Source organism: Oncorhynchus mykiss, unplaced genomic scaffold (assembly GCF_013265735.2).
Source record: "Oncorhynchus mykiss isolate Arlee unplaced genomic scaffold, USDA_OmykA_1.1 un_scaffold_120, whole genome shotgun sequence".
Classification (NCBI taxonomy): Eukaryota; Metazoa; Chordata; class Actinopteri; order Salmoniformes; family Salmonidae; genus Oncorhynchus; species Oncorhynchus mykiss.
In genome coordinates, this window is record NW_023493661.1 from 330001 (window position 1) to 340349 (window position 10349).

A 10349-nucleotide genomic window follows, 5' to 3' on the forward strand; every position below is an offset into this window, starting at 1 on the left:
TCCTCTTCATCGCCCTCTCTCTCCTCTTCATCGCCCTCTCTCTCCTCTTCATCGCCCTCTCTCTCCTCTTCATCGCCCTCTCTCTCCTCTTCATCGCCCTCTCTCTCCTCTTCATCGCCCTCTCTCTCCTCTTCATCGCCCTCTCTCTCCTCTTCATCGCCCTCTCTCTCCCCTTCATCGCCCTCTCTCTCCTCTTCATCGTCCTCTCTCTCCTCTTCATCGCCCTCTCTCCTCTTCATCGCCCTCTCTCCTCTTCATCGCCCTCTCTCCTCTTCATCGCCCTCTCCTCTTCATCGCCCTCTCTCTCCTCTTCATCCCCCTCTCTCCTCCCTCTTCATCCCCCTCTCTTCTCCCTCTTCATCCCTCTCTCTTCTCCCTCTTCATCCCTCTCTCTTCTCCCTCTTCATCCCTCTCTCTTCTCCCTCTTCATCCCTCTCTCTTCTCCCTCTTCATCCCTCTCTCTTCTCCCTCTTCATCCCTCTCTCTTCTCCCTCTTCATCCCTCTCTCTTCTCCCTCTTCATCCCTCTCTCTTCTCCCTCTTCATCCCTCTCTTCTCCCTCTCTCTTCTCCCTCTCCTCTTCATCCCTCTCTCTTCTCTCTCTCCTCTTCATCCCTCTCTCTTCTCTCTCTCCTCTTCATCCCTCTCTCTTCTCTCTCTCCTCTTCATCCCTCTCTCTTCTCCCTCTCCTCTTCATCCCCCTCTCTTCTCTCTCCTCAGGTGCGTACTAGGGAACACTACCATTCTGGCTGAGTTTGCCAGTGAGGAGGAAATCAACCGTTTCTTTGCACAAGGTCAGTCATTGGCCGCTGCCTCCCCGGGCTGGCAGGCCATTGGCTCCTCTCAGAGCCGAATGGGCGGAGCCTTGGAGGGTTCCCACCCCTTCCCCAGCCGCGCCCCGGAGCCCAGTCAATGGAACGTCAGCGACCTCCATAGCTCCTCCCTTTGGGGCGGGTTGAACTATTCCACTAGCCTATGGGGCGCCAGCGAGGGCGGGAGGATCAACAGCCCTTCTCCAATCAGCTCCTTCCTCCCCGTGGATCACCTGACAGGGGGCGGGGACTCCATGTAAAGCCCGTGTCAGTCGAGTGGCGAACGCTGGACAGCGTGACGACAGACTGAGTCGTCTGGAATCGTTATTAGTCTCAAACACAAAGAAAAACAGTCCAAGACCAAAAAACAAAATGGCTCCTTCTCACTTACAAATATACAGGAAGGGGTTCACCCTGTGGAAAATACGTACAGGAAGTAGTGGGGGGGGGTCACCCTGTGGAAAATACGTACAGGAAGTAGTGGGGGGGGGGTCACCCTGTGGAGAATACGTACAGGAAGTAGTGGGGGGGGTCACCCTGTGGAAAATACGTACAGGAAGTAGTGGGGGGGGGGTCACCCTGTGGAAAATACGTACAGGAAGTAGGGGGGGGGGGGGGGGTCACCCTGTGGAAAATACGTACAGGAAGTGGGGGGGGGGGTCACCCTGTGGAAAATACGTACAGGAAGTAGGGGGGGGGGGGGGGGTCACCCTGTGGAAAATACGTACAGGAAGTAGTGGGGGGGGGGGGGTCACCCTGTGGAAAATACGTACAGGAAGTAGTGTGTGGGGGGGGTCACCCTGTGGAAAATACGTACAGGAAGTAGGGGGGGGGGGGGGGGTCACCCTGTGGAAAATACGTACAGGAAGTGGGGGGGGGGGGGTCACCCTGTGGAAAATGCGTACAGGAAGTGGGGGGGTCACCCTGTGGAAAATGCGTTGTGTGTTTTTCCCTGCACATATATCCACGTTGTTTTTTCGCCCTCCTAAACAACACACATATCAGTCGGTATACTTGAATCACGCAGGACAATTCTATAATGTGAAGGACAGCAGAAATGCCTTATTATGCTTCAAAACTGAAACCTAAAAAAAAAACGAAACTAAAAAGCTTTTGTCTATTTCATTCATGGTCCCTGTTATTGGAATTCCAATCATTGATGTTTTTTATTTAGTTGTTTTGTTGTCATGTTGTTGTTTTGCTGACCATGTTGTTGTTTTGCTGACCATGTTGTTGTTTTGCTGACCATGTTGTTGTTTTGCTGACCATGTTGTTGTTTTGCTGACCATGTTGTTGTTTTGCTGACCATGTTGTTGTTTTGCTGACCATGTTGTTGTTTTTCCTTCCACTTTTGCACTGAACCGTTATTTTTCTCTCAGTGTTTAATCTGCAATACAGAGGGAGCTGCCAGTTCCAATGTAGCTGTTTACTCAAGGACGTTCTTACTGTGTGTGTGTGTGTGTGTGTGTGTGTGTGTGTGTGTGTGTGTGTGTGTGTGTGTGTGTGTGCGTGTGTGTAGTGTGTGTGTGCTCTCCTCTCTGCCTTGGCACAAATACCTTCTGGTGGTATTGTGGAGAAGCAGTTTAATGATGTAGAGATGCTGATTGATGGCTGATGTTGATGTTTATAAAGACAGAAGTATTTGCACCGATGTTATGTTTTAAAAGTGGAGAACGCGAGTCTCTGCAGTGTAAAGGACTTGGGGGGGGGGGGGCTGTGACTGGAGCCCCGCCCTGCCAGACTGGGGGGGGGGGGGGGGCAGGGGGACGGCTGTGACTGGAGCCCCGCCCTGCCAGACTGGGGGGGGGGGCAGGGGGGGGGCTGTGACTGGAGCCCCGCCCTGCCAGACTGGGGGACGGCACTATGACAGCAGGGGCAGAACATGTTGTTAGAGACCAGCCTGTTGTTGTGATGGAGGCAGCCTCTTGTTTACAGGCCCTTAGGAGGGCGACAGGTGGGTGGTCATCTTCCTTCATTTTAAAAACAATAAAAAAATTAAAAATTAAAAAATATTGAAAAAAATATTAAAATTAAATAAAATCGCAAGAAAAAAAATATAAAAGGTAAAAATAAATGTTAAAAAATGAAAAGAATCTATACCACAACTCTATAGAGGACGAAGACGATGCTGAAACTCTGGGAACCATGTTCTGACCTGTAGATCTGGTGTGGGGTCGGTCAGTGTCCTGACTGTGGGGTCGGTCAGTGTCCTGACTGTGGGGTCGGTCAGTGTCCTGACTGTGGGGTCGGTCAGTGTCCTGACTGTGGGGTCGGTCAGTGTCCTGACTGTGGGGTCGGTCAGTGTCCTGACCCGTGGTTCTGGTTAGACCTGAAATGGAGCCATTGTCTCCCCAGATCCTCTCCTTGTCGGAAGCATCCATCTTCTAGCACTGAAACGACTTCTAGTTGTGAGAGTTAGTTTGTTCTCTGCCAAAATACCTGCTTTAAGGTGGAAGAGCTCAGCGGTTTCACTGCCTGCCCCCCCCCCCCCCCCCCCCCCCCCTGTCCTAAGAAAAGGTAGAGAAATCAACGTGCTTCCTCCTCCTCCTCCTCCTCCGCGCCACTGTCCTCCCAGTGTGTGTGTGACGTCAGTGGGACTGAACCATAAAGCTGATCCCTGTATCTATGCATATTGTAGCCAATCACAAGGACTACAGACACGGGGAGGAGGGGCTTAGTTCTGTCCGTGTCACAACGGCAAAATGTTTTCAAATATTTCCAGAAATTAATAATGTGGTGATGATCTATATATATATATAAATATATATATATGACCTTGTTTCAATCTCTCTCATTGCCACAGATGGTGGTCAAGAGAGAAAAAATATGTAAACAAAAAACAACAACAATAATAATAATAATCGTGTTTTTTTGGTTGATTGAATATTTTTGAACAGTGTAAAAAAGTCCACATTTTCATTTTTACTTTGTGTCCTGAAGAGAAGATAAGACCCCTCCCTCCTCTCCTCCCTCCTCATCTCCCCCCTCCTCTCCTCCCTCCTCATCTCCTCCCTCCTCTCCTCCTCCCTCCTCTCCTCCCTCCTCATCTCCTCCCTCCTCATCTCCTCCCTCCTCCTCTCCTCCCTCCTCCCCTCCCCTCATCTCCTCCCTCCTCATCTCCTCCCTCCTCCTCTCCTCCCTCCTCCCCTCCCCTCATCTCCTCCCTCCTCCTCTCCTCCCCTCCTCCTCTCCTCCCTCCTCCTCTCATCTCCTCCCTCCCCTCATCTCCTCCCTCCCCTCATCTCCTCCCTCCTCATCTCCTCCCTCCTCATCTCCTCCCTCCTCCCTCTCTCCCCTCCTCCCTCTCTCCCCTCCTCCCTCTCTCCCCTCCTCCCTCTCTCCTCGCCAAGTCCTTTTTTTAACCCAGTCTGTTTACAACAAGAGCATGATTGTAAATGTCTTAACAGGTTAGACTGTAGTCTGTCTGATCCTGACGCTGTGTGTCTCTTAACGACTCCCCCCTTGTTACTCCCGTTACTGCTGTCGTAGGGAGCAGGCAGCCATTTTACAATCACACCGGTGAATCGGGGGGGGGGGGCTTCTTCCTCGTACCTCCCTAGATGGCGCTCTGTCTGTCGTCGCTGCTGGGGGGGGGTGAATGTAACCTATCGGTGGTCGTAAACACAACGCGTTTGAATAACGGAGCGTTTAGATTTACCCCGCTATTTACAATATTGATTGTTTTTAAGTTATGATGACGCGCAACGTGTGAGAGCTTCAGAACAGGGAGGAGATGTCAGCATTAGGACCTTCATTACTTTACTGACATTTTAGTATCTATAGAAACCAAAATAATAAAACTGTTGTTTCTCTCCAGTAGTTTTATTGGACATAGTAGAAGTTGCTAGTTGTGTGTGTTTTGACGTTGCGTTCCTTGACTGTATTGATTTAACTTTATAAATGCATTAGCGTACAACACAGACCCGGTTTGGGTATCACTCTGTTATGGACCTGTAAGTGCTGTGCCAGTATTCAACCACGGTAGATAAACAACCGCTCTACCAAATATATCATTCAATCAACAATAATAATTGTTTCACTTAATTCCAGATTGTTGTTGCTTATTTCACTATTTTTTTTTAGTTTTAACAAAATGTTGCAGGAAACATCAGAAACCAGTTTTATTTTTTTTGTGTGTGTGTGAAAATTAACTTTATTGAAACGCTGAACTGAGGTGTGGAATAATAACTTTATTGAGACGCTGAACTGAGGAAATTTGGATTTGCACTTGGGATTGTTTAAAGATGGAAGGAGAGAGGACAGGACTAGGAGGCTGTCTGTCTCTCTGTCTGACTAGGAGGCTGTCTGTCTCTCTGTCTGACTAGGAGGCTGTCTGTCTGACTGGGAGGCTGTCTGTCTCTCTGTCTGACTAGGAGGCTGTCTGTCTCTCTGTCTGACTAGGAGGCTGTCTTTCTCTTGGGCTGTGGTGTGTGTGTGTTAGTGTGTGTTGTTGTGCTCTGACAGGGTAGACAGGCTGGTAGTGTAGTGGTATGAGGGGTGTCTCTGTGCTGATCTAGCCCAGCAGAGGGCACTGTCACGTGGGATGAGCTTAACTACCTGTCAGGGTAGCATGGTGCTGCTAGCACAAGGCTAGTTGCTGTTGTTTCAGAGGCCCGCCACTCAGCCTGACTCAGGAAAGGGTTCCGATTGGCTCTTAGCCCGACTCAGGAAAGGGTTCCGATTGGCTCTTAGCCCGACTCAGGAAAGGGTTCCGATTGGCTCTCAGCCTGACTCAGGAAAGGGTTCCGATTGGCTCTCAGCCTGACTCAGGGAAGGGGTTCTGAATCTGATTTGGTTCTTCAAAGCTGTTCAGGGAAAACCATGCTATGGGTACAAGTCTCCCCTTAACACAGATCTATGATCGTCTCCTCCCTACATCCTAACCTTAAACCATTTAGGGAGAAGGGGCCAGTGTCTGGGCAGGGCCAGGTAACTAAAGCCCTCTGATCAGTTATCACCGGGTGTTATTGTGTGCCTGTCGGAGTGGATGGTTAGACGAGGGACAAGCCGTCTGTCTGCTGAGACGTGACGCGGCACCCAAGTGTTAATCTCCTCTGTTTGGTGTGTCTCCCCCCCCCCCCCCCCCCACTCACTCTCTCTCTCTCTGTCTCTCTCTCTCTGTCTCTCTCTCTCTGTCTCTCTCTCTCTGTCTCTCTCTGTCTCTCTGTCTCTCTGTCTCTCTCTCTCTCTGTCTGTCTCTCTCTCTCTCTCTGTCTCTCTCTGTCTCTCTCTGTCTCTCTCTCTCTCTCACTCTCTCTCTCTCACTCTCTCTCTCTCTCTCTCTCTCTCTCTCTGTCTCTCTCTGTCTCTCTCTGTCTCTCTCTCTCTCTCTCTGTCTCTCTCTCTCTCTCTGTCTCTCTCTGTATATATATATTTATATATATATCCGTCTCCCTCTCTCTCTCTGTCTTTCCTTCTCTGTCTCTCTCTCTCTCTGTCTGTCTCCCCCCCCTCTCTCTGTCTCTCTCTCTCTCCCTCTCTCTCTCTCTCTGTCTCTCTCTCCCTCCCTCTCTCTCTCTCTCTCCCTCCCTCTCTCTGTCTCTCTCTGTGTCTCTCTGTTTAACTCAACCCAGTGTAGTAGTATGGTATGTTCTTCGTCATTACTACTACTGTCATGCCAAACCAAGGAAGAAGAAGAGGAAGGAAAGGGACGATGATGTTGTTGTTGTTGTTGTCTGCTGGACAACGTTTATATGCTTGAAATCTTTTTTTTTTTTTTTGCAAAAGGAAGTTGAGGAATTTTAAAGAAAGTAAGTTTAAAGCAATGAGCAATGTACAATCCCCCTGATAGGTGCCGAGCCGGCAGACGCATTATCCTGTGATCATTAGTCTCCTGTCTGAGAGACGCGCTGCGTATTACCATGGTTATCCTGTCTGAGAGACGCGCTGCGTATTACCATGGTTCTTCTATCTAAGAGACGCTCTGCGGTTCTCCTTCCCATCGCTGGTTAACAATGAGGCTCTGTGGCTTTTTAACTTGACTGGGAGGAATCACGTGTCTCATTGTCATTTACATTGACCCTGGAAAGCTTTAGTCTATTATATATATATATATATATATCAGCACAGCACAAAGACCTGGGAGTTAGAGGGCTAATGGGGGAGGATAACGAGGGAGGATGGGGGAGGGTTATAAGGGAGAATTGGGGAGGGTTACGAGGGAGGATTGGGAAGGGTAACGGGGGAGGATTGGGGAGGGTAGCGGGGGAGGATTGGGGAGGGTAGCGAGGGAGGATTGGGGAGGGTAGCGGGGGAGGATTGGGGAGGGTAGCGAGGGAGGATTGGGGAGGGTAGCGAGGGAGGATTGGGGAGGGTAGCGAGGGAGGATTGGGGAGGGTAGCGAGGGAGGATTGGGGAGGGTAGCGAGGGAGGATTGGGGAGGGTAGCGAGGGAGGATTGGGGAGGGTAGCGAGGGAGGATTGGGGAGGGTAGCGAGGGAGGATTGGGGAGGGTAGCGAGGGAGGATTGGGGAGGGTAGCGAGGGAGGATTGGGGAGGGTAGCGAGGGAGGATTGGGGAGGGTAGCGAGGGAGGATTGGGGAGGGTTATGAGGGAGGATTGGGGAGGGTAGCGAGGGAGGATTGGGGAGGGTAATGGGGGAGTAGGGTGCTCAAAGAGACTATGCAATGGTGTTATCCAGCCTTCCATGTCCATTCGGGGTTGGTTTGTTTATATCTAAAGGCCAGTCCACAGTGGAGACCTGGGCAGTGTTCCAGACCTGTCTCCTATGTTACTGCACTACTTATGACCAGGGACTCATAGACAGTGATTGCCCTCCGTAGGAACTACGGTGCCACAGCGCAGCCAGGGGGTCACGGTATTCCTAAAAAACATGTGTGCCATCACCTTTTCTACCTACTAGCCAACCAACCAGCCACAGGGGACAGCTATAGGCAGGAGGTTAGATTTACTGCTGCTTCTATAGAGACGTTCTATCACTGAGCGTTCTAGAGTTCTATCAGCTAGAAGTCTCTGCTTTACTTCTATAGAGACGTTCTATCGCTGAGCGTTCTAGAGTTCTATCAATGAGCGTTCTAGAGTTCTATCACTGAGAGTTCTAGAGTTCTATCAGCTAGAAGTCTCTCCTTTACTTCTATAGAGACGTTCTATCACTGAGAATTCTAGAGTTCTATCACTGAGAGTTCTAGAGTTCTATCACTGAGAGTTCTAGAATTCTATCAGCTAGAAGTCTCTCCTTTACTTCTATAGAGACGTTCTATCACTGAGAATTCTAGAGTTCTATCACTGAGAGTTCTAGAGTTCTATCACTGAGAATTCTAGAATTCTCTCCTTTACTTCTATAGAGACGTTGTATCACTGAGAATTGTATCAGCTAGAAGCCTCAGACCTTGAGATGCAGAGTAGAATATTGGCCTGACCTGTAAACCTAATATGCACATTGCTTTGGGAGGCTGATTGATACGATGTACAGAGAGAAACCCATGTCTATAATATGACTAATAATAAAGACTTGTCAGTTACAGGGCCGGTGTTTTGGCGTTGTGTCTTCCTGACGGGGGGGGGGGGGGGGGGGTTCAGGGTCTTTGTATTATCTCGTCTTCTTCGGGGGGGAAACTGCACTTTCTGAAGGACAATCCTTATTTTGGTAACACAGAGGCCTGATGTAACGTTTAACCAAGGTAGAGACTCCAGCCTGCTCCTCCCACCGTCATCCCATGTCTCCTCCCATCGTCGTCACCACGACGACCACGACGATGCTGTCGTTCTGTTTGTCATTGTTTTTATTTCATAATAATAACGATATATATTATTATTATTTTTCCTTCTTGGTTGTTTTTATTTTACTTTTTTTGGTGTGATTATTTTAGTGCTATTAAAGAGAATGTGTACTGAAGGTGTTTATTAGGTTGGTTGGTGGACGGTCTCCTGGGCTGAGCCGACCGGCCGACCGACCGACCGAGCGCTAGGCATATTGATAACTGTTTGTTTGTAAACCTTCTGGCCGTAGTGTCGGAACACAAAGCTGTATAACTTGGGTACAACCCTCAATAAAAAGACTAACAGTGATTTGACTGATGTTGTCTGTCGTCTGTTCATTTCTGGCCCTATCCCCAAATAGAGCCCTATACCCCTGTTAGGGGCGGCAGGGTGTCAAAGGAATTTAACAATTCCTGTATGTGTTCATTAACCAATTCAATTAAAATCATTCTGTCTGTTTCTAAGAATTTGTAAGATCCTTACTTGCATGAAATAGACAGAGACCAGTCTAATCAAAATTAGCCAATAGCATTTATTCTCGGAGAGCGCTGCTCATATACTGTTGTAGAGGTTTCTATCAAATATGACGTCATAGGTTATAAAATGTATCTCCTCCTCTCGACCAGGACAAAGCAGGTTCAAAAGTTATTTCCAACTCACTAGTGCACATACTTGACACAATATATCTGTATTATCTCCTGAAGTCTCACCATAGTTTATTACCACTTAGCATCTCCTGAAGTCTCACCATAGTTTATTACCACTTAGCATCTCCTGAAGTCTCACCATAGTTTATTACCACTTAGCATCTCCTGAAGTCTCACCATAGTTTATTACCACTTAGCATCTCCTGAAGTCTCACCATAGTTTATTACCACTTAGCATCTCCTGAAGTCTCACCATAGTTTCCACTTAGCAGACAGTTCCAGATACGGAGAACCTGGAGGGGCTCTCGCTGTCTTATGTAATCACCACAGAGTTATAGCTGAGTCGGTTCAAACATAGGTTAATGACCCTCTTCGCTTAAAAGACACATTAATTCCCACACAAAGGTTATCATTTCCAATTACCCCTTATCCCTGCTACATAACCTCTTTCTTAGGAACTAACATTATTATTAATCAGATATTGTAAAAGAGGGTAGAGTTTAATTAATTATAGTCATTTTTAAATGTAAATATTGTTTAGTCAGTATTCATAAAATGCCTAACAGGGGTGGGCCTGGTGGGTAAGACCGTTGGGATTGGAGAGGAGTCATCATCATGGTAGAGGGGCCTGGTGGTTAAGACCGTTGGGATTGGAGAGGACTCATCATCATGGTAGAGGGGCCTGGTGGGTAAGACTGTTGGGATTGGAGAGGAGTCATCATCATGGTAGAGGGGCCTGGTGGGTAAGACTGTTGGGATCGGAGAGGAGTCATCATCATGGTAGAGGGGCCTGGTGGGTAAGACTGTTGGGATTGGAGAGGAGTCATCATCATGGTAGAGGGGTCTAGTGGTTAAAACCGTTGGGATCGGAGAGGAGTAATCGTCATGGTAGAGGGGTCTGGTGGGTAAGACCGTTGGGATTGGAGAGGAGTCATCATCATGGTAGAGGGGTCTGGTGGTTAAAACTGTTGGGATTGGAGAGGAGTCATCATCATGGTAGAGGGGTCTGGTGGGTAAGACCGTTGGGATTGGAGAGGAGTAATCATCATGGTAGAGGGGTCTGGTGGTTAAAACCGTTGGAATCGGAGAGGAGTAATCGTCATGGTAGAGGGGCCTGGTGGGATTGGAGAGGAGTAATCATCATGGTAGAGGGGTCTGGTGGTGAAGACCGTT

General features: G+C 48.7%; 1 protein-coding gene across 9 annotated transcripts in view; it reads left to right on the top strand.

Annotated features, from left to right (window-relative positions):
- Positions 1–1205, top strand: part of LOC110517481 (trinucleotide repeat-containing gene 6A protein) — an 84682-nt gene extending 83477 nt beyond the window's left edge. For all 9 annotated transcript variants that reach the window (XM_036972127.1, XM_036972128.1, XM_036972123.1 and 6 more), the window contains one exon: positions 720–1205. In XM_036972127.1, the coding sequence (XP_036828022.1) occupies positions 720–1071 (352 nt within the window). In that variant the 3' untranslated portion in view covers positions 1072–1205. The remainder of the gene's footprint in view (positions 1–719) is intronic.
- The last annotated feature ends 9144 nt before the right edge of the window (positions 1206–10349 follow it).